This window comes from Sturnira hondurensis, unplaced genomic scaffold (assembly GCF_014824575.4).
Source record: "Sturnira hondurensis isolate 20B ecotype Veracruz unplaced genomic scaffold, ASM1482457v3 Scaffold0025598, whole genome shotgun sequence".
In the NCBI taxonomy this organism is placed as follows: domain Eukaryota; kingdom Metazoa; phylum Chordata; class Mammalia; order Chiroptera; family Phyllostomidae; genus Sturnira; species Sturnira hondurensis.
In genome coordinates this window covers 1,483,066-1,508,203 of record NW_028098229.1, presented here as the reverse complement: position 1 = coordinate 1,508,203, position 25,138 = coordinate 1,483,066, and the positions used below count along the sequence as shown (strand labels likewise).

Sequence of the window (25,138 nt, the reverse complement as noted above, 5' to 3'; positions counted from 1 at the left end):
TTAGACTCTCTGAAACAAACTAAAATTAGTAATGCTTTTCAAAGTTCTTCAGAGGAAAACATGGATTGGTCTAGGGAGACTGAAGATGTAAGAAATGTACTAAGGTCAGTGTCCTGAGTCCAGATGTGCTCTTGTCTGATTCAGGTGTTCCCTACTGTTCCCCAAACAGTAGTGAAGCAAACCTGTACCAGCTTGAAGCTGTTCCGAGAAAAGTGCTGATTTTATTCCCTGTTGCCTTATGAAAGACATGGAATTGGAATCCTGTTGAAATGTCTGTGTCTCATTCACTTCTGCATGTGAATTTATGTGAATGAAATTATTTATGCCAGGGAGCAGCTGCAATAGACAGTAGATTTTAATATTCAATAATCCTTAGATATTATTTCCATACATTACTGGTTATTACTATTTCTTAGGATAGAGTAACCTTATAAAACAATTATATTTAAAAATCTTATTTTATAATATTAGCGAGGAGCCTTTTATGCTGACAGGGTTTAAGTAAAGAATTATATGAAGACAGAAGAGCTCCATTCAGCTTCCCATTTAGCTGCTGCTGTACATGTATTACCTTTGGAAACATTTCCTTGAATTAATGGAAGGGTATGTGTAATTTATGTTATAGTAACTATTGATGTAAGCATAGTACATCTTGTCATGAATGAACCTTGAGCTAAACAAAGTGTTTGAGTTCTCTTCTTCCAGATCAGTTAGTAAGCCATATAGTCCAGTCTTTGAAATATTATAAAACTACATTTTATAAACACATCTTTAAATCAATCATTTGCATACTTATTTCAGGCTAGAGAAGATGTGAGAATTTACAGAAGAAGGTCTTCTGTACTTTGTCACATCTTTCCCTGCTCTTAATATGTGGGAAGTGCTGTGTGTTATTTTAGTATTTTTAAAAATAAACTATTCATCATATCTCCATACTAGGTATCATCTTACCCTGTGTTTCATTAGTATTTATCCCTATATAGCACATCTGAGATTTTCTCTGGAAAATATTTCTCAGTCTGTTGTACTTGACCTTGCAGGTATCTTTGAACACCACCTCATTCTTAAATCATTTGATATCTGCTCTCTCCACTTTTCTCCTTCTTTACTCTGACTCTTCCCTCTCTCCTCTTTTCTGCCTGTTCCTTTATTGTTGGTCTTCCTCAAAGCTCTTCCTGGGCTGTTTCTTCTTCCTGTACACAGGGTCCCTGGGTGACTTCCATTTCCTAGTATTATAGGTACCACTTACATTATGATGAGGATCATAACCCTGTCTCCAGCTCAGAACTCTATTCTTGTATCAACTCACCATGGTATGTGTATTCACTCGTGTGTCTCTCAGGCCCCGAATTCCAGGGTGCCCCAAACTTTATTTATGCTTTTTCTAAAAGCCACTTCCTCCTCGAGGCACTTCATCCTCCCTGATCACCCCTCTCCTCCCCATAAATGACACCACCATTCCTTAAGTTGTTGAAGCCAGAGATCCGGGACCACTCTCGATCTCTCAAAAGCCTTTTACCATGTCTGTAGCCTCCGCCTGCAGCATCTCTGTCTTCTCAGCACTTTTCACTATCCCTCTGACACTGCCCACATTCATGTCCATCATTTCACCGGACTCACTGCTGCTGCTGCTGCTTCTTCTGAAGGCCCTCTCTGTCTCATGAACCCCTTCTGAAGGAGTTCTCTCTCATGTCTTTCTCTACTCAGCTGTCTTGTAAGTTTTTCTAAAAATACAAGTTAATCATGTCACTCTGGTTGAAAACCCTTCAGGGGCCTTTCGTCTTCTACAGGACTGGTGCCAGTCTTCACCTCAGTACCCACAGGATGCGCACAACTTGGCACCTGTGCCCCGGCGGCTGTCCCTCTGCACTGCTTGACATTTCTCAGATGTGCATGTTCTGTTCTACCTCCAGATTCCCCACAGGGGTTTATTCTGTTCCTTATCTTAAAAGACATCTTTTAGGTTTTCGTTTTGTCTCTAAAGTATTTCCCTAGTCCTGTGCACCACCTTCACCCAGCTGCTACCGCACTATCACCATTTCCTTCTTGGTTTTCTTTTGTGGGAAGAATACATTCAGAGATGGCTGGGACCTCATCCATCTGCCATGTCCCTGTTTCTGGGTCACTGGTGTCCAACCCACAACTGACCCATGAACATGGACTGAGCAGTGAGGGAAATAATCCTAGAGAATATGGCAGTTTTAGAAGTAAAAGGTAACTTAGTTACTACTAGAGATTGAAGTTCTGAGAAAACTATCAAACAGCTAACAAAATTAATATTTTAGCAGTAATTTTAATTTTATTTTGCTTCTTAGAAATAATGTTCTTACTGAAGTATATGTTCAAACATTTCCTAAGCAATATTTGTTTCTTTTATAAAAAGAGAGAAAAAAAATGACTTCCCTTTGTTTTGTGCCCCTGAAGGATAGATTAACTTTCTGGAGACACATTTCTTAACTCCTGGCATTCTTTTCCATTGACAAGAACACATTAAGCAGGCTTCCAGCCGAGATGGTAAACACAGTACTTGCCTCCTCCCACAGCCACATCAAAATTACAACTAAACTACAGAACAACTGTCATTCAGAACATCCTCAATTCCAGCTGAAAGGAAGACCTACAACTGAGGACATAAACAAGAAGCTACATCAAGACTGGCAGGAGGGACAAAGGCTCCTAATGGGCTGTGAGGGTCCCACACCCTCACGTGGCACTTAAAAATTGGGAGAGATGTCTCAGCTTCAGAGGTCCCCCCTGAGAAGAGGGGGGGTCTCATGCTCATACCAATTGTTACAGCTCAGAGTTCCAGTGCCAGGAAGAGGAGTTCCCAATACTTTTGGCTGTAAGAACCTGCAGGGCTTGAGGCTAAGTGAGATGGAGGGCTTCTGAATTCCCAGGAGTTCCCCTTTAAGGGCCCCCCCACACACTCACTTGAATTCACTCCCTCTGAGCTCTAGTGCTAAGTAGCAGCTTGAAAGGAACCAGGAACATACAGGGAGAAAATGAATTGTCTGGCATCAGGGAAGAGCTAGGGCAGCTTTCTCCCAGACAGATCTGCCAGAGGCCATTGTTCCTTTGCTGACCCTTCTCCCACTCAGCCTGCACTTGCAGGTGGGTACCACATCTGAGTCTCCCATCAACCTGACTAACAGCATTTGGCCCACCCCATTGATTCCCTGAGACTCCACCCCATGCAACTTGGGCCTTCCAGTGGCTTTTCCATACAAACGACCTATCTAGGCTCTTGCTATGGACTTTCCTAGTATCTCTCAAAGGCTCACAAATTCCGAACAAGCAGCGTCTGGCCTCCCTGTGCCCTCTACCTCTTGCTTGATGACATCAGTCTCTTCACTAATGGCAGCAGGACTCAGTTCACAGCTTTGCCTTCAGCAGGAACCTTCCAGGCCAGCATGAGTAGCAGCCATGTGCAGATTGCTTTGTACCTGGTGCTGGATGGCCCCAGGCAGGGTATAGATGTCTAAACTTGAGTTGTACCAGAGTTCCTCCCAAGAGGCCCCAGAACCAACATATTAGGTAGCCAGTTTCAGATGCCACCAGAGTANTCACAAATTCCGAACAAGCAGCGTCTGGCCTCCCTGTGCCCTGTACCTCTTGCTTGATGACATCAGTCTCTTCACTAATGGCAGCAGGACTCAGTTCACAGCTTTGCCTTCAGCGGGAACCTTCCAGGCCAGCATGAGTAGCAGCCATGTGCAGATTGCTTTGTACCTGGTGCTGGATGGCCCCAGGCAGGGTATAGATGTCTAAACTTGAGTTGTACCAGAGTTCCTCCCAAGAGGCCCCAGAACCAACATATTAGGTAGCCAGTTTCAGATGCCACCAGAGTACCATCCAACCACTTCAACAAATGACACTCCCAAAGTGCAGATTCACTAGGCCCCAAGTCCCACTAGAGTGAATTCTGCTCATAGGGTTGGCCCCTTTGCAATGGCTCCTTTGCAGTAGTCACAGTCAGTCCTCAGGAGTTCATCACTACCAAACAAGTCTTACAAGAAACATTAAAGGATCTTCCTTAAGAAGATTATATATGTGTACACACACACATACACACATATGAACAGTAAAAGCAGTAACTACCAGCAGTTACTTTAAATGGAAATGGATTAAATGCTCCAATAAGAGACATAAGGTAGTTGAATAGATAAGAAAGCAAGACCCATATATATGCTGTCTACAAGAGACCCACTTCAGATGAAAAGACATAGCCTGAAAGTAGAGATGGAAATGATATTTCATGAAAATGGGGTGGGGAAAAGGTAGGGTAGCAGTACTTATACCAGACAAAGTAGATTTTGAAACTAAGGCTGTATAACAAGAAACAAAGAAGGACCCAGCAATTTCACTTCTGGGTATTTATCTAAAGAAACCCAAAACACTAATTCAAATAGTCATACATACCCATATGTTCATTGCAGCATTATTTACGATTGCCAAGCTATGGAACCAGCCTAAGTGTCCATCAGTGATGATGGATGAAGAAGAAGTGGTGCACATACACAATGGAACATGACTCAGCCATAAAAAAGGTTGAAATCTTGCCATCTGCAGCAACATGGGTGGGCCTAACGGGTATTATGCTCAGCACTGTAAGTCAGACAGACAAGACAAATACCATATAATTTCACTTATATGTGGAATGTAAAAAGCAAACAAAACAGAAACAGATTGATAGATGCAGAGAATATTTTCATGGTTGCCAGATGGGAGAAGGTTGGGGGTGGTGAAAAAATGAAGGAATTAAGAAGTACAAATTGGTAGTTTGTACTAGAATAGCTAGAATAGTTATGGGGGTGTAAAATATGGCATGCTAAAATAAAGAATACATACAGCAAGAGGCAGAAACATAGGTGTCACCACAAAGAAAGAATGTTTTGAGTATGTACCTTGAAGTAGAGTAGAGGGAAATGGGAGCCAACAACTGATGTATGAAGATAACCTGTGTATGAGAATTATGCTGATTTTAAATGTTCCAAGGAAATTAATATTACAATAGAAATTATTGTAATTTAACAGAGCTTTCAGACATTTTATTATGTCTCTTTAGATGAGATTACATATAAAGGCTTGTCTTTGTACCCAAAGAGAATGTGACCAGGTGAGCTTTTGTCTTAGTCCCCATATTGAAGAATTTAGTTGTCAAGCACTGCTTTAAAATGAGTTTTCTCTCTAGGGTTAATCCTCTTAGAATGGGAAGAAACCTAAGACATCATTTTATGGCTCTCTTCATTTTCCGTATTAAGGAATAAATGTGGAGAGGTCAAATGATTTGCTTAATAGCTGCAAGGCCAGCCTAGTGACAGAGTAATTTAGAAGCAAGGTGTTCATTCTTCCTATGCATGTGAGTGGGTCTGATTGATTGTGATTGTGTTCTTAGGACAATTTGTATTCTAGTTGTATTGGGAAGTAGTGTACAACAAAAGAATAGGCTCTATTATCTGGTAAAGTCTGTTATATTCAGGGTCTGCCACCCGCAGGCAGAATAAGTTGGGAAGCTTTCTCTACTTCTCAGATCCTTACTGTTGTCCACATTGGGAAGGAAGGAAAATTGTGTGGTCCTGCATGAAAGCAAAATCTGAAACTGGACCCTAAAACTGCAGCCGCTGTTTTCCAAAGCTAAACTCTGTCTTCTTATTCATTGTTTTGTGTTCACTTGTCCTTTGGATATGAGCACTTTCCTAATGTGCAATAGGAATCTAGGTCAGTGGGTTTTTTTATTTCAGCACTGTGCAGTTTCATGAATTTTAAAGGCCTCCTTTGTTGTGGCCTAATGTGTATAAGATCTCTAAACCATTTCAAGGAATCTCTGAGTCATTGGCTTAGAAATAAATGTATTCATGTAATTGTTCACCCAGAGTGTGCTCTGTGCCAGGCACTGGGGATATAACATAGATTAAATAAGTCCATGACCACTGAAGTATTGAATAATGAGATCATGTCAAATACTAAGTAAGACCCAATTCCAAGTTTGTGAGGGGGGAAGGCCATATGTGTGATAGCTTTTCAGTGTTCATAGTCGAGATGGTGGGATACATTTTCATTATGTGAAAGACATCATTTGGCCCACTAAGGCATAATTTAAACAACATGAGATTTCAATAAAACCCATAGAAATTGCATTAGTTTTATAAAAGAAACATAGATTTTAACTTTTCCAAAGAAAAAAGAAAAGGCCAAGTACATAATGAAAAGCATATTCATTGGACATTATCCAGTTTTTGGTTATTAAATAGCATTTGTTATTATCTGATTGTAAAAGTGATATAAGATCATTTGAATATTTTAAAGAGCATATTATTTACATTAGTTTTAGAGATTGAGATAATTCCAAGTTTCTGTGTCTCTGTAAATAGTTATGATAAATATTGATTCACTTGAATCTTAATTATTCACTTAGCTTATTATTTCGTGAAGATAGTGACTACAAAGGTAAATAAATGGACTGGTCCAAGCGTATAAGATACTTTTTGACAGTATCAAAATGTGAATGGATATACACAGTGTAAATGGATAGACATCACCATGATGTTTTAGAGAAAGACCGTGTCACTGTACGCTGCTACACAATGTGTGTCTTGCTGCAACCTGGAGCTTGTTTTCTTCAGGACATGTCAAGTCCTTCCTGTTTCTGTGGGGACAGGGCTAAGAGATGCGGCATAATACAGCTGCTTGGAACTGAATGAAGCTGCATTGAGAAACATTTCAGCACTTTAAACAACAAACACAGAGTGAAAATTGCAGTTCATTTCCTCCCCCCCCCCCCAATTAAGCTTAATGTTTATAAAGTTTTAATATAAGGAGATTGAAAGGATCTGGGAGCGGCCCAAATTGTAGAAGGTGGGGCTGCCCTCCTAGGACCACTGTGCTTGGCCGCCTCCTCCGTTTCCATGTGCCAGAGCATTACTTACCCACTGCTCCTTTTCTAGTGCGCACATCAAGAGGTTTATAAGACCTGCCCTGGTTGGTGTGACCCAGTGGATTGAGTGCTGGCCTGTGAACCAAATGGTTTGATTCCCAGTTAGTGCACATGCCTGGGTTGCGGGCCAGGTCTCCAGTAGGGGGAGCGCAAGATGCAACCACATTTGATGTTTCTCTGCTCCTTTTCCCTCCCTTCCCCTCTCTGTAAAAAAAAAAAAAAAAATCTTAAAAGATTTATAAAACCAGGTTTTGTTTTGTTTTGTTTTGGAAATAAAAAGGCATTGAATCCTGTGTCAAATGTTTATGTAGTAAGTAATTGATGTCTTCATTTAAATCCGTCTTTTGAGATGCAAATTAGATGTGGGTAGGGAGGCAGGGGAGGTGCACCCTCTTTTCCAGGAAGATGGTCAAGTTCTATCTGAACAGGCATCTTACTGTTTTTTCTCTAGAAATGCTGCACGTATTTTTTCTATCTAATTTTTATTTAGCTTTATGAAATTCTAAAGTAGCTTCTTGGGATATTTAGGGATTTCTCATGAAGGAGCTTTAAAAATTTTATCATCTAGAAAATTGAACATACATAGTTCAATTAAATGTAGTTGTTAGCAAACTTGAGGTTGTCTTATGATGAAATAGATTGTTGCATAGCAGGTAGGTCTTGTGTATGGAACCTTGCACAGCAGGTCTCTTTAGTATGTATGCTCATTTTAAAAGTTCAAATACACTTGCTTTTAAAGGTGTAGGGTATTTGTTTTGTTTGTTTTTGTTTTTATCTCCCTAAAGTTCCTTGGGGTTTAGACATAATATTATTTCAGAAAATGCCCTTTTATTCTTATACATCAGAGACCTGGAATATTTCATTTACTTTTCAGTAAAGCTGTCAGTTGTAATCTGCAATTTAAAAAAACTAATAAAACAAATCCTCATTTCACAATTTAAACCTTATTGAGTGTAATTCACTGGTGCTGCAAGTTTATTATTCTCCTGCAGTTTGACAGGCCTCCAATTGTAATTGTGTTGACCCTTCAATGCATCAAATCTCCCCAGTGCTTATCAGACTGGGAGAGATAAGTCTACAATTCGTAAGTTCATTAAATATCTCATTTATATTAAACAGATGATAGCTTCTTAGAGAAATCATAATTTGTTCAGGCGAAAGAACGGTGACAGTGGTGGTTTCATCTGTGGAAAGTGCAGTCTCCTCCCCAGCGTGGCTGGGCTGGGCCAGGCTGCTCTGCGCCCCAGTACTCCCTGCCTCTGCCTGAGCCAGTGTTGGCGTGTGCTAAGATATTAGTCCATGGGGCTAATCTCGGAGCTTGCATTGTGGGGAGTGTCGTTGAGTGTGCTTTGTTCCTCCTTGAAACAGATTTGTTTCAGGGCTTTACTAATATAGGTTTTTATTCATATCGTTTTTGTGTAGAATATAACTTATAAGACACTGCTATTCTAAAAAATTTCACATACGGTTTTATTCATGATGATAGAACTTAACCTATATTCTTTGCTTATTTGGCAGATTGTGTATGTTTGTGAAACACACATCTTTGTCCGCTTTATTAGAATATTTGGTTCTCACTTCTGTATTGTTTGCATACTATTAAAGTGCTTTTCTTGGTTATTCACTATCTCATTCTTAAGATTACAGTCAGAGAATAGTGATTATTCATAATGTCTAGCAGAAGAAATTTAGGCTCACTGTATTGTTCAGGACACCTGAGCTGACAAGTGGTCTTAATGTAAGTCTTACAGGGTGGATAGTAAATTTACCAGCACGCACACACAAATGTACGCTTATTATTTTGTGTACTTATATGCTGGAGGTGTAAACGTACATTAAGTTCCAGTTTCCATTCTAATAAAGTGTGCCTTGTCAGAGCAGCATCTTGTGAAGAACTTTGAATTAAATCATAACTTAAATTGACTTCACCAGACACTAACAGTCAGGCTGAAAAAGTAAGCAACAAGGTAGGTGTTTTTAAGAAAAGGCTTTTAATATACATATTTTTCTTCTAGTGGTTGAAAACTGACAGAACTTCATGGGAGGCACAGTGTAAAGTGGCACGGAAAGTCGATCACTAGGCAGAGATGCCATCACAAATTACTGTGGTCCAGGGTGAAAAGGTCTAGTTCATTTGGTACCCAGTTGGAGGCAGGCCTTGGGCAAGTTGTTATCATCCCCTCATGCTGCTAATGGGCCTCTAGTCCTGACTCTCCGTTGCCCCCCTTTCTCTGTAGCTGAAGTCGCCTGGGAGCCCCTCTGGACCTGAGTTGCCCATCGAAACAGTGCTGGACGACAGAGAACGAAGAATTTCTCATTCCCTCTACAGTGGGATTGAGGGGCTCGATGAGTCCCCCACAAGAAATGCTGCACTCAGTAGGATAATGGGTGAGTCAGGTAAAACTTTATCACATCTTATTTTAATGCTTTTATTGGTTTATGGAGAGGTTATTATTGTAATATTAATGTAAAGGAGGGCCATGTTTTGAAGAGGAAATGAGAAGGTTCACTGTAATCACTCAGGAAGTGTTAATGTGAAGAGACGAAATCAATACATTGATTTTGTTAAGTAAGTTTCAGATCCTGTGACGTGGGAAGAAAGAAAAAGAAAGGAATCCCATAGAAATACTTTCCAATGATCAAGATATTCTTAGCTTGTTCGAGATAATAAATGAAGCCTTATTTTTTTAAAAAAATAAAAATTCATTGCTTTATGGCAAGGGGGCTTCAAGAAATTACAGATCATTCACAGTAGCGCTGTTTGGAAGGCAAGAAAAAATCCTTACCTACTTATATACATGTGCATGAAATGCTCACATTTATTTGGTTTGTGCCTAATAGGAGAGCCCCATTTTTTACTTGCATCTCTGAGCCTTCATTTTTAAATCCTGACATGAGTTTTTTGCCTCCTTTGTTTGGATTCAACACACACTGTGTGCACGGCGCCTCGTTGGTAGTGAGGGTATTCGCGCTTGCTCAGTATCAGAGGAGCTTCTACTGACAGATCCAGTTGATAAAGACTTTGCCACAGGACTGTCCACATGTACTGAGCTGTTCATCTTGGATTACCTTGGGAGAGTTTTCAAATTTAAAACACAGCAAGCTGTTTTGATTAAAATAGCACCTGACATAAAACATTTTTATTGTTGCTGTGTTTTGCTAATATAAAGTAAAACCCTAAATTTTACTCCACTTTGATTATATTAAGTATAGATTTAGTACATTTAAAGTTTCCATTCTGAAGCTTCACTAGAGGAGGAATTGACTTCATTCATCAGTGGGTGTTTATAGAAAGCCTTCTATTGACCAGGCATTGTGTATACTTTTCTTGTAGATAGATGAATAAAAACATTCTCTGTCTTCAAAGAACTTTCTACTGGGCATGATAGGAAAAATACATAAACATGACTGCTAGATAACACATTTTCTGCTGAATAGCACATTTTCTGTGTTACTCCTCAAATCCCTGTAGCTTTCTAGTTTGGAAAAATTGCTAAATTCTCAATTATCTTGTTACATGTAGAATTTAGACATGCCAACTATAGTTTTATTTTGTCATCATTCTTCCGTTTGCTTGCTTGCATAGCAGAAGCAAGGCAGGGATGCTAAAGATATTGTGCCCCTGTTAGGTGATAGGCTTCACACATAATTTATCCCATTAATCTCTGTTTATTAATGATCATTCTCTTCACTGCTGTTGGATTTTTCATATTTTCTTGGAGTTGGTTTAAAACTTTATCTTTGTTAAGTACTTTTTGTCTATGAAAACACAGAGCCCTTGAGAGAGAGAGAGTACGTGTGTCCCTGCATCTGTGTGTATACAAAGTGATATGCTGTAATTTCCCCTTTATTATAGGAACGTAGGACTTGCCATACTGAATCACACCACTGGTCCACCAGTTCCTGTAACCGGCGTCCTGCCTCCAATCCCTGATGCTTCAGAGGAAGGCGAAAAACTAAATCTATAAAACCAAAAAAAACCAAAAAGCAACCCCATCCCAAATTCACCTTTAGTGACCTTTTGAAATGCTGTATATATGGGTGGTGGATCCCTTCACTTTCTTTATAGTCGGTTGCCCTGCTTTTGTTAGCCATGGATTTATTAGTCTGCTGATATTTGGATTGTAGTTGGCATTTTTCCCTGTTCCCTCTGCTAGAGATCTAATGGACTTTTAAAACTCTAGATGCTTCTCCCAGGGCAGTAACTTCCCTCCCAGCTGTGTGCTCTGTGATGTACTGTGCATGTTCTTTTGGGGTAGGGGGTGGCAGACTCTGTACATTGTATGATAGGCCATATTGATATTGAATGATTTGGGTATTTTCTTAAGACAGTTTCTTTACATGTTGTACAGGAAACTAGGGATCCCATATTGTTTTACCCTGAGAAATCCATGTACTTAGATTTATCTTTAGTTTTGCAAACGTGAGAATTCTCAGTCTTTGTTAGTTCCCATTCCAATATTATTGGCCCTAACCCACAATACTATTTGTTAAGTAAGTTCTCCCTTAAAGTTCAAATCCTACAAAAGAAGTTACCTTATAATAAAAACCCAAAACAAGGTACCAAATATAAGATATTAGAACACTGAATTTCTGTCAATAGTAATAGTATTTATTGATTTGCATAGTATCTAGGTACATGAAGATTTCTCAGACAGATCTTGTTTGGTTAATGGTTATCTTCTGCACTTTCAGAATTACTCATGTGTAGACGGTAGTAGAGGTGGTGGTATTTACTCCATGATCTTAGAACTTAGTATTGAAATTCCAGCTGACACATTAAGGAATGATTTATTTTATGCAAACAGAGTAAATTTTCATGTAAATTATTTTTCACATAGACTGAAATGAGCTTTGAGGCATTCTGACTTATTTATATGGGAGCGCATTCTGGGAAAGAAGCTTCTGAAAAATAGATGAGGAAAGGAAGGGTAGTTGGAATTGGAAGGGTGTCAGATGTCATCAGCCACACTTCCCCACTTAACAAATAAAGGGGCAAAGTCCCCAAATCCCATGGTGATTTTTATTTTGTTTTTTATTATTTCCTGTTTCTTCAAATAGCCCTCTCTAGGAATTGCTGAGATCACACAATTTGTGATATTTGTTCTTTCTTACCATCATTTTATAAGTATGCACATCTTTAAGCAAAAGGCATTAGGCAGTCTCTAGTCCATTCTGGCAACCACTGTGATCTACGAATCAAAGAAGTTAACCTTTGGAAACATCCTTAGAAATCATGTAGGCCGACCTCCTTATCTTCTGGTCAGGGGAATTTTAGAGTAAAGAAATTAAATGACAAGTCTGAAGCTGCAGAGTTTCTGTGCTTCTGAACCAAAATTATGATGTATATTTTTGTGAGTCCTGCTTCCTCCATTACTTAGACTGTTCCATCTCTTTAGCTTTTGGTGGGGGTCAGCCAGATTTTTGATCAAAGGCTGAGTGTCTCCAAACAGCATCCCCACTGGCTGACTTTCCACCATCCTGCATTTAAAAGAGTCATCCTGGACGTTCATCAGAAAGAATTCTGTAGCGAGTCTGTATAGGATTTCTTTCTTTTAAAAGTCTTAAAATATTTTACAAGTTGTTGAACTGTCTTAACTAATAATGGTAACAATAACAGTACTGGGCATAGCTTATTTAACCAACATGTTCAATTCATAAAATCACAAGCTGACATTTGGAAGCATTGAACTTTAAATTTTTTCAAACATTTTAATTTGGAGAATTTTTCTGTTTAAAAAAGCAAAACCAAAATCTGTTGTATCCATTTTAGAATTTAACCTAATACCTTTTGTATTCATATATTTGTGGTGAGTTTAGAAGTATTTATGTTCATATTATATTAACTTGTTAGAAATTAGAAAAATGGAACATTAATATTTTTATTGTCGGTCAAATCACTGGAAAAAGTTTCCTCGTTTCATCTGATTTTAGTGTCCTGTGGAGCATCACCTTCTGTGTAAATGTGCCAATTAATAAATATTTAGTAAAGAATCATTCTGCATCTCATTGTTTCACTTTTCCACAGCACATTAACTGGTTTAAATCTTAGTTTATAGTTGTTGGTTAACTAGTTGAGGACAAAGGAATGTTTATCCATCAAAAAGTAGATGGATAAAGTCATCCTCTGAAAGTGCACATTTATGATGAGGCACACACAGCAAACACTGTTAAGAGGTATGACCAGCCCCAGCTGGTATAGTTCAGTGGATTGAGCACAGGTCTGTTAACCAAAAGGTCACCAGTTCAATTCCCAGTTGGGGCACATGCCTGGGTTGCAGGCCAGGTCCCCCTGTAGTGGGGATGCGTGAGAGGCAACCACATATTCATGTTTCTTTCCTTCTCTTTCTCCCTCCCTTCCCCTCTCTCTAAAAATAAATAAATGAGATATTTTAAAAAAAGGTATTGACCAGACAGAGTTTGGCACAGTATATAGTTAGACAATTTAGCCATCCATTATTCCTATGTATTTCTGGAGGCAGATACTAAAACCGTACTCCTAGTAAGCATGTTAAGATGTGGAATATTGATAGGAAATATGAATTCTCAATTTTTTAAAGGTATTAGCCTCCAGAATCATGGGTGAGAGGAAAAAGATAAATTCATATCTTCCTATTAGCGAAAATTTTTGCTATTTATGTATAATATTTTGGAGCACGAAAGTACAGTATTTCTACTCAAAACATCTGATGAAAAAGGATTTTTGAATGAAGATCCATTCAAGGTTCTCTATTGCTTATTAGGCTGTCTCTCAGAATATATTGTGTAAACCTCAGGGTTTTAGTTTTGTTAAAAATTAGTGCACTATAATTACACTATAGTATTTCCTTCCAGTACATTTTGGCTGTGTGAGGACTTGGCATTTAATGCTTGACACATGCTTTGTCAGTGATGAGCTGTCAAGGAAAATTCTGGTTTTGTCATTCTGCACACTTCTGGGGGAAACAGTATGTCTTGAGAAGGAAATATTTCTTTGGATAGTAGTGCTAGAATGTCTGACCTTATTTATGAATGATATTTTATTGAATAGATTACTATCTTTGTCTTCTAATATCCTAAAACTCTAGTAGAAATAAATGAGTGACTTAAATTTAGGGAAGGCAAATGATTAAGTATTAAATTTGATGTACATTTTTATTGTGAGCTTTCATAAAAAGTTGCTAGTTTTCATAGTTTGTCAAAATGTATGCACTTAAAATCAAAATAGAGGTTTTTTAAATAAAATGCTGGATAGACATTTTAGTGAACATGTTTCTACAATAGAGTAGGTAATGCTAAATAATGAATGCATTTGAAATTTCTAGCACAGTTACTTTTGTGGGTTTTCCTAAAAAAGATACATATAAAATTAATTTTTGCTGTTTTGAGGTAATGTCTAGAATAATTTATATTTTTAGAAATCATTCAAAACCGTGTATTTGTCATCTCAATTTCCATAATAGTGTTAAAACAAGAATTATCACTTATTTTAAAAATTAAATCTTTAAACTGATGCTGAAATGTTCACAGACTTTCTATACATTGCCCTTGTGCTATTTTAAGCAGTACTTTATAACACAGGAAAAGTGCATCTTGTGTATGATGGTGGACGCATTAGAACAGTGCCACAATCCTTTTTAACATATTTGGACATTGGACGTAAAGTGAGAGTTTTTCCATCTTCCTTTAAGGTGAAAGGACATTATCACTTTCTCTCACTTTGTTGGGAGAGCCAGGCCAGTGGGCCGTGTCACCCCAGGCTGCAGACTTCTGTGCACATGGCCTCCCACAAGGTGTTCACATGGATCAATACTCCATCCACAGTTCTTGCTCAGGAGGTTTTGGGAGTTAGCCAGAAGAATCGTAGGCACTTAGTGGAGGGAGATGGCGTCATTTGGAACCCAGCTTTATCATTAAGGATTCAGAGCCTTGAATCAAAATTTTGCCTCAAGAAACATAAATGCCTGTCATGCTGATCCTTGAACCTGGGCAGACTTTCCTGAAAGAAACTCTTCAGTGAGACAGTTCTGGGTCTTTCTGTACCAAGAACACTATATACTAATTGAGTAAATACAAATTTACTGGCTCCCCTGTCTTGGGCTGAAAAGTCACTGGGTAGTCAGATCACTTGTGCCATCTCCCTCAAGGTCTTCCCCCCTCCCCATTCTCTTTACTCTTTAAATTTTTTTTAATCGTTATATTAAAATTGTCCAAAATTTTTCATCCTTTGCCCTCCTTCGCCCAGCCCACCTCCTGCTCCCCCAGTCAATCCCCATACCATTGCCCATGTCCATGGGTTATTCATACTTGTTTTTGACTAGTCCTTTCCCCTTCTGTCCACCACTACTGCCCTCCTCCCTCCCCTATGGTCACTGTGAGTCTGTTCCATGTTGCCATGTCTCTTGTTCTGTTTTGCTCATGAGTTTATTTTCTTCATTACATTCCCCTTTTAGGTAATATCATATAGTATTTATCTTTCACCAACTGGCATATTCCACTTAGCATAATACATCCAGTTCTATCCATTCTGTCACAAAAGATAGTTCTTTCTTTCTACTGTGTAGCATTCCTTTCTGTAAAGGTATCAAAGTGTTTTGATCTACTCATTTACTGATGGGCACATAGTAAATTTCCAGCATTTGGATATTATGAATAACTCTGCTTTGAACATAGAAGTACTTAAGTTGAATTGGTGATTAATGATTCTTAGGGTATGTTACCTGCAGTGGACTTGCTGGGTCAAAAGGCAGTTGCACTTTTCAGTTTTTGAGGAAATTTCATTTTGTTATGCACAGCGGCTGACCAGTCTGCATTCTTACCAACTAGGGCTCATATGAAGTGCACCAGGGTTCCCTTTTCTCCACATCCTCCCCAGCCCTTGTTTGTTGATTTATTAATGATGGACATTCTGACAGGTGTGAGGTGATACCTCATTGTGTTTTTAATTTGCATATCTCTGATGGCTAGTCATGTTAGCATCCTTTCATACATCTATTGGCCCTCTCTATGTCCTCCTTTGAGAAGTGTCTATTCAGGTCCTTTGCCCATTTTATTAATTGGATTTCTGTCTTTCTGATGTTAAGTTGTGTCAGTCTTTATATATTTTGGAGATTAAATCCTTGTGCAATGTAACCTTGGCGAGTATGTTCTTGATATGGTCAGTTCTCTTTTTATTTCAGTGCAGAAGCATTTTAATTTGATGTAGTCTCATTTGTTTACTTTTTCCCTTATTTCACTTGCCCATGGAGATATGTCAACAAAAACATCACTGTGTGGGATATCTGAAATTTTACTGCCTGTGTTTTCCTCCAGGACATTTATGGTGTCATGATGTATATTTATAAGTCTTTTATCCATTTTGTGTTTACTGTGGTGTATAGTGTAAGAGTGGTGGTCTAGTTTCATTTATTTGCATTTACTAGCCTAGTTCTCCCAACACCATTTATTGAAGAGACTATTTTTATTTCATTGTATGCTCCTACCCCCTTTGTCAAATATTAATTGACCATAGAGACATGGATTTATTTCTGGGCGCTCTATTCTGTTCCATTGATCTATATGTCTATTCTTATATGAGTACCAAACTGTTTTGATTACAGTAGCCTTGTAGTATAGTTTGATATCAGGTATTGTGATACGTCCAACTTTATTCTTCTTTCACAAGATTGTTGTGGCTATTTGGGGGTCTTTTTTGGTTGCATATAAATTTTTGAAATATGTGTTCTAGATCTGTGAAACAGGCCATTGGTATTTTAATAGGAATTGGGTGGAATCTGTAGATTGCTTTGGGTAGTATCGGCATTTTATGATGATAATTCTTCTAGTCCATGAATACAGTACATGCTTTCATTTATTGAAAGTTTCATTTCATTTGTATGTTCCTCAGTTTCTTTCTTCAGTGTTCCATAGTTTTCTGAGAACAGGTCTTTTACTCCTTTGTTAACTTTATGCCCAGGTGCTTTATTATTTTTTGTTGCTATAGTAAATGGGATTCCCTGCCCCCCCCCCCCAGCCCCCGAGTTCCTCTTTCTGGTAGTTTGTTATTGTTATACAAAAATGTCATTGATTTCCAAATACTGACTTTATGTCCTGCTATTTTGCCAAATTCACTGAGAAACTATAAGGTTTTCTGTGTTCACTCGCATGTCATCTGCATAGAATGACAGCTTTATTTCCTTCTCTGCAATTTGAATGCCATTTATTTCTTTTGTTTGTGTGATTGCTGTGGCTAGAACTTCCAGTACTGTGTTGAATAAGAGTGATGAAAGCAGACTCCCTTGTGTAGTTCCCAATGTTAAGGGAAAAGCTTTTAGTTTTTTTCCCATTGACTATGATGTTGGCTGTAGGTTTCTCATATATGGCATTTATTATGTTGAGGTATGCTTCCTTTATCCCCACTTTGCTGAATGTTTTATTATAAATGGGTGCTGGATTTTATAAAGTGCTTTTTTAGCATCTATTGATATGATCATTTGATTTTTATCCTTAATTTTGTTTATGGGGTATATTACATTTATTGATTTATGAATATTGTACCATCCTTGATTCCCAGGGATAAATCCCACTTGATAATGGTGTGTAATCTTTTTAGTGTATAGCTGGATTCAGATTGCCAATATTTTGTTGAGGATTTTTCCTTTTATGAAGTCATCAGAGATACTGGCCTGTACTTTTCTTTCTTTGTTGTGTCTTTACCTGGGTTTTGAATTAGGACGATACTGACCTCTAAAAAGAGTTTGAGAGTCTTTCCTCTTGAATTTTTTTGTGAATAGTTTGAGAAGGATAGGAGTTAGCTCTTCCTGAAATATTTGGTAACATTTGCCTGGGAAGCCATCCAGTCCAGGGCTTTTGTGTGCCTGGGATTTTTGACTATTGCTTCAATTTCACTAGTTGTTATTGATCTATTTGGGCTTTCTGCTTCTTCTTGATTCAGTTTTAGAAGATTGTATGTTTCTAGAAATGTACCCATTTCAGTCATGTTGTCTAATTTCTTAGCTAATAGTTGTTTATACTGTTTTTTTTTACAATCCTTTGTATGTCTGTGGTATCAGTTGTAACTTCTCTTTCATTTCTGATTTTATTTGGGTCCACTCTCTTCTTTTTGTTGATGAGTCTGGTTAAAGGTTTGTTAATTATGTTTATCTTCTCAAAGAAGTAGCTGCTGGATTCATTGATCCTTTGAATTTTTTTTTTAGTCTATGACACTTAATTCTGTTCTGATCCTATTTCTTTCCTTCTACTCACTCTGGGTTTTGGTTGTGTTGTTTCTCTAGTTCATGTAGATGTAGGTTTGGATTGCTTATTTGAGACTTTTCTGTCTTCTTTAGGTAAGCCTGCATGGCTATGAACTTTCCTCTCAGGACTGCCTTCACTGTGTCCCATAAATTTTGGACTGTTGTGAGTTCATTTTCATTTGTTTCCAGATACTTTTTGATTTTTTCCTTGACCTGAGTGTATGTTTTGTTATTATCCATTCAGCTACCCAATGATTGTTAACCCATTCATTTTTTAATAATATGTTATTCAGTCTGCACCTTTTGAATGTTTTGAGTGTTTTCCTTGAAATTAGTTTCTAGTTTCAAGCTGTTTTAATCTGAGAAGATGTTTGATAGATGTCAACCTTCCTGAATTTGTTGAGGCTTGTTTTGTGTCCTACCATGTGGTCTGTCTTTGAAAATGTTTTATGAGCATTTGAAAAGTGTGTATTTTGCTTATTTGGTGTGAAATATTCTGTATACATGAATTAAGTCCAGTTGATTTAGAGTGTCATTCATTGTCATGATATCCTTGTTGATTCTTTGGAAGATCTATCCATTGTTGAAAGTGGTGTGTTACAAACTACCATGATGACTGTGTTCACATTGATATATTTATTGAAGTCCTCTAAGATTTTCCTTATATATTTAGTGCTCCTATGTTGGGTTCATGTATGTTTACAAGGGTTATATCTTGTTGCTGGACTACTCCCTTAAGTATTATGTAATGACCTGCTTTGTCTTTTGTTGTGGACTTTGTTTTGAAGTCTGTTTTGTGTGATATATGTATTGCTATCCCAACTTATTTTTTCCTGTCCATTTGCTTGGAATGTTTTTTCCATCACTTCACTTTCAGCTTGTTTAGATCTTTTGTTCTGAGGTGGGTCTCTTGTAGGCAGCATATATGCCGGTTGTGTTTTGTTATTATCCATTCAGCTACCCAATGTCTTTTGATTGGAACATTTAATCCAAATACATTGAAGATTATTATTGATAGGAACTTATTCATTGCCATTTTCCCCTTTGCTCCTGTGTTCCTCTCTCTCTTTTCTTCAGGTTCTTAAAGGAGTCCCTTTAGCAAGTCTTGTGCTGGTTTCCTGGAGATGTACTCTTTTACATTTTTTTGTGTAGGAAGTTCATTATATCTTCTGTTTTAAATGAGAGCCTTGCTGGGTAGAGTAGTCTTGGTTGCAGGTCTTCGTTTTTCATTATTTGGAATGTTTTGTGCAATGTTCTTCTGGCTTGTAGTGTTTCTGTTGAGAAATGACCTGATAGTGTTATTGGAACTATTTGTATGTTACTAGCTCTTTCTCCCTTGCTGCCCTTAAGATTTTCTCTTTGTCTCTAAATTTTGCCATTTTTATTATGATGGGTCTTGGAGTGGGCCTCTTTGGGTTCCTCTTGATTGGGATTCTCTGTGCTTCCTGGACTTGTGTGACTTTTCCCTAAGTTAGGGAAGTTTTCTGTCATTACTTTTTCAAACAGGTGTATCCCTTGCTCCTTTTTTGCTCCTTCTCATCCCTGTGGTGTGAATATTATTGCGTTTCATGTTGTTCTCCATTTCCCTTAAAGTATCTTCATTCTGAGTCTTTTTTCATTTTGTTGCCCTCTGTAAGTTTTTTTTTCTTTCTTGTCCCCTAACTCGCTGATTCAATCCTCTCTTTCATCTAGCCAGCTTTTAATTCCTTCTAGTATAATTTTCATTTCAGATACTGTATTCTTCATTTCCTCCTGGCTCTTTTTATAATTTCTGTGTCCTTTTTCATGCTGATGTTGTTTCCACTACGTTCCTTGTAGCTCCCATAGCATTCCTTGTAGTTCTCACTGAGCTCCTTGAGCATCCCTATATTCACTATTTTGAACTCTATGTCTGATAAATTGCTTCCTCAACTTCTTTAGCACTGTTTCTGAGGATTCCTCCTTTCCTTTCAATTTGGGGTTGTGTCCCTATCTATTTGAGAGGACTCTTTTTGTTTGTTTCTGCATGTTAGATTGATCTGCTTTGACTCCCTGTCTTCCTGATACGACCTTCTGTTTTAGGAGACCTGTGGGATTCAGTGATGCCGTCTCCTTGATCTCCTGAGTTGGGTGCTCTTGGAATGCTCTTAGTACTGTTTATGTCACCTCTGGTTTTGTAATCAGGTTTTAGTTGTTGGTTCGTTCTTTCATGGGTTCTTCCTCTGGCTGGCTGACCCCAAGAGTCATACCACCTAGCACATCTTGTATGCTGTTGTATAAGTGTGGATGGTGGAAAGCATCCTCTGTACTCCTTGCTTCAGAAATTCACTTTGCTGAGGTTCCATCGATTGTTCAGGTCACTTGTTAGAAGATGAGCTGAAAATTCATGCTGGTGGCATAAGCAAGTGGGCTCAGCTTCCAGTTACTCTGCCACCATCTTCCCAATGCTACCCCCAAGGTCCTGCTTCTGCCTGTACTCATTGTTAATGTGCCACATGAATGTACCGTGGGCTTTTCTCCATCATGTATTTATGACAATGCTGATGATGTCTAGAATTAATGTCATCATTTCTCTAGTAGAAAAGACCCTACTCATTATTCCAAACTCAACTCAGATGTTAACTTTTGTTAAGATTCCAAGCATCCTCTGTCTCTAGCTATCCAGGCATAACCAGCAGTTGGGATTGAATGTCACTCACAGCACCAGTGCGTTATCACCTTTTATATATAGGTCTCTTTCTCTAGAGTATGAGATATGTAGGGCCAGAGATTAAGTCTTTCTTTTATACTTGCTACATGAATGAATGGGTGAGTGGTTGATCTAAGTCTGCAGGGCTTCCCACTAAATTTCCTGGCAAAAAATTTCAAATTACTTTCATAACTTAGAAACTATGTAGCATTTTCACATTAGAAGACATTTTGGAGATCATGTATGGCTTTAAGAAACTTAAAACCAGAGAAATTTAATATTCCTCCTAGAGCTACATGGCTCTGCTGGCAGCAAAAGAGATAGACTTGAGGTCTCCATTTGACATTCATCTATGAAGAATACATTTCCTTAATTCTGTTTTGTTCTACCAGGTTGAACAGATGTTTGGTAATTTAATCTTTTCTGACGTAGCAATGTATTAATACTAACTCTCCAAGCAAGTCTAGAATTTCTCTCTCTCTCTCTCTCTTTTTTGTACTGGACAGGTAAATATCAGCTGTCCCCCACAGTGAATATGCCCCAAGATGACACTGTCATTATAGAAGATGACAGGTTGCCAGTGCTTCCTCCACATCTTTCTGACCAGTCATCTTCCAGCTCGCATGATGATGTGGGATTTGTGACGACAGACCCTGGCCCCTGGCCTAAGGCTGCCATCAGTGATTCTGCAGACTGGTAAGATCACACTCCAATGTTGGAAGACATTAGTCAGTTATTGGGTTTGCAAAAAGTTTGTTTGTTTTTTCCGCAAGATAGCTGTAGTAGCACTTAGTTGTCTTTAACTTCATTCAAAACAATTTTGTTAGATTGTATTGTGACAACTGTCATATCAGTGTGCATTTTAAAAAGTTATCAAAATTGGTGAAGTTTTATGTATCCATTTTAATATTGAAGATGGAAAAATATGCAGCATCTTGGTACATTATGCTTTATTATTTCAAGAAAGGTAAAAATGCAACTGAAATGCAAAAGGAGATTTGTGTAGTGTAGGAAGTAGGTGCTGTGACTGATCAAGTGGGTCAAAAGTGCATTGTGAAGTTTCGCGCTGGAGAGTCCTCAGTGGACGATGCTCCATAATTAGGTGGGGCAGTTGAAGTTGATAGTGATCAGATTGAGACATTAATTGAAAATAATCAATGTTGTACCACATGGGAGATAGCCAACATACTCAAAATACCCAAGTCAATGAAGTTATTGGTGAAAATGAAAAGTGTGTCTTTTTCTTTTTTTATGGAAAAACAATACTGACTTCTTGGCCAACCCAGTACAGACACCGTTTATCTTTTCGGATGTCCAACCTTTTGTTGTCTCTGGGCCACCCTGGAAGAAGAAGCGTTGTCTTAGACCACACATTAAATACATTGTGACACTTAATCATAAAAAGAATATCATAATGTTTTAAGTAAATTTACAGTTTTGTGTTTGGCCATATTTATAGCTATCCTGAATGTGGCCTTCAGGCTGCAGGTTGGACACCCGGGTGGTGAGCGCAGTTAGTCAGTTTTTTGTTACAGCAGTGCTTTGTTTGCACAGCTTTAATGCTCTTAATTATTACTCTTTCGATAAAAGATTCTCTCCAATCCCCCAAACCCTCCCAGTTGCTTTAGCCTTTCCAGGGTTGTAGTTAATAATTTAGCCAAAATAACAGCAAAACTGCCACTAACCAGAAAACCCTACTCCTTTTTTAATTCACTATTAATTACTTTAGATCCATGTCAACTTGATGAATTGTTTTTCTATCAAGTTAATAAATTCTAAGCCAATTGTTAAGGTGACTCAACGTTTATCACAATTAGATGACTTTGGCCAAATTAGTAGTTGATATGTCCTGGGAATAGAGAGTGTTTTTTTTTTTGTTTGTTTTTTATACCACTTTTTTTTAAAGTGGTATACTATTTAAAATGCTTTGTACTTCCTCCTAGCATTGTGACTTTGGGGACAGTGTAATGCTGTTTTTTACTTCTGTATCTTTCAAAATTGAAGTAAGGTTTTGACATTACTGAGCCAATTTGTGGCCCATGAATGTGGATATGCACTTTAATTTACCTGTCTAGTAATTATATATGTCAATAAGCAATAGGAAAGGGATCCCTAGTGATGACCTTGAAAGGTTGTAGTGATAATTGACACAAACCATGTGAAACATTATACCAGAATTTTCTTACTGCCCTTTTATGAATACATCAGCAATGTTATATTTAAATGTTACATCATTGTTCCTTCACCCCTCATCCATTTCTGTTACCTACACTTCCCCAGACCTGTATCAACATTAAAAATTAGATTGGAGGAGTCCAGGGGACTGGCATTTATTTGTGTTAACATTTTAGTGATGAGCTTAACAAAGTAAACTACCCCCACAGTCCTCTTCCCCTACTCCCTCATGAGCACAGCGAAATAGAGCCTGGGCATCAGTGAGTTCTGCAGGTCTTCTCTTCAAACAATCTCACCTGTTACTTACACCCTTGAAATTCCCTATCTATTTTGTTTTCTCTTCCTTTCCTCTTCCTGCCCTTCCCTGCCCCTCCCTACTCCTCCCCTCCCTGCCTTTCCCTCTCTGTAATTCTCTTATTGAAAACAAGATTTAAAAATAGAGCTCCACTCAAGTCTGCATGGTAATAACTCATCTGTGAATGTGTGTTTTGGTTCAACCTAGAGGGGAAGTTCCAGTGTAAACAAACTCCCATCTGAACTCTGAAGACACCTATACATTTTCTGCTGCAGATTTTCTCTCTTTTTGAAAGGAAAGCAACAACAGAGAAAGTAAGGGTTAGATATTTGCAGCATTCATCTTAGGGACAAAAGCCTTTGAATCTCCACCATGATGAGAAACTGTGCAGCTGGCCAGAGGAATAGGTCTATTGGGGGCCTGGTGAAGGGGTGTATCGGTGAGAACAAATAAATAACTAGCAGGGATGGTTGTGGCATTAACTTTCCTAAGGGGATTCATGAACTGGTGCGGAGGTGTATGACTGCTATAGGGAATGAGAGGCAAGGAAAGCAATATGAATAAAGGGTTGTTGAAACAAGAGTAGCGGGTGTTCTGAATCACAGCAGAAAATGTAAGTTTTTTCAGCCTGAGAATGTCACCCTGATCCTGGGTGAAAATGTTATGGAAACAAAAGGGCAGTAAGACAGGATTAATAATGAGAATTTTAATAACATTAGGCGTCTGGATTTGGTTACATTCTTTAAAGGATCAGCTGTCAGTCCTGCAGTCTAACTTACTAAGTATTTTAGGTTGTTGTTTATTGTGTCTGAGTTAGTTTAATGGGCGTATTGATAGGGATGAATTAGTATGTCATGGTTTAAAATACTTAGTTATTTTAATACTCCTACTAAGTCACAAACTCACTTGACATTTAAATTATGTATATTTATTGTTCACTGTACTGGAAGGCTATATATAGCAAATGGCTAAAATTTTAATTTGTTAACTAAGAGAATGTACTTTTTTATAATCCATTAATTGATTTAGGGAAAATTAACAATGTTTTAGGGGGAAAAACAAAACATTCAAATTTTAGTGAAAAGATAACTTTAAAAAATATAAAATTAGTTTATAAAAATATGGCAATATGTGGTTTTCAGGTAATATCAGCAACAACAGTTTATATTTCTTTGAAAATTATTTTACCTGTAATTTCTATTAAAATTGTATTTGAAATTCATCTTGTTCACCAATTTTATGCCTTACTGGAGTTCAGGTTTTAAAATATTTCACATAATACAAAAAAGGTTGATAAACACGCATAATGGTTGAACAGATCAACTTTCAATGTATAGAAATTTTAATTTTATTGAAAATATATTATTCAGTTTTCTAGTACAAATCAGATCATAGTTCTCATCATATGGGTTTTAGTTTTTCACTTCTAGGAGTGTGTATTTGAATTGGGGTGTATGTGCTCTGGAAATTTTAAGCATAGTAGTATGTGAATACTACTATATAAGCATAATATACAAGTGTATATCTATTCAGAAAATATGTATAAACAATATGCAGTTCTATATAATGTACACTATTGCTGTACATACTTACATACATAGCACAGTTGACCCTTGAACATCATGAGATGACTTATGTGTAGATTTTTTTCAAGAAATACCTGTACTGTTTTCCATCTGTGGTCAAGGGTCCACAGGTGTGGAGGGCCGACTGTGTGCACTGATGTACACTGCTTTTTATCGAGGAGTTGAGAATGGAGAATGCATGGATTTTTGGACTTGAACCAAAGCCTTGTGGGTACCTAAGGGCAGCTTAAGTTTTGAGGAAGTCAGAAGTTACATGTGGATTTTTAC

General features: G+C 37.9%; 1 protein-coding gene across 22 annotated transcripts in view; it reads left to right on the top strand.

Moving 5' to 3' along the window:
* The window catches only part of PARD3 (par-3 family cell polarity regulator), a 723,671-nt gene that overhangs the window by 429,105 nt on the left and 269,428 nt on the right, over window positions 1-25,138 (top strand). For 11 of the 22 annotated variants that reach the window (XM_037039898.1, XM_037039893.1, XM_037039891.1 and 8 more), the window contains 2 exons: window positions 9,172-9,331; window positions 21,322-21,511. In XM_037039898.1, the coding sequence (XP_036895793.1) occupies window positions 9,172-9,331; window positions 21,322-21,511 (350 nt within the window). The remainder of the gene's footprint in view (window positions 1-9,171; window positions 9,332-21,321; window positions 21,512-25,138) is intronic. The other 11 variants (XM_037039905.1, XM_037039903.1, XM_037039904.1 and 8 more) reach the window with 1 other exon arrangement.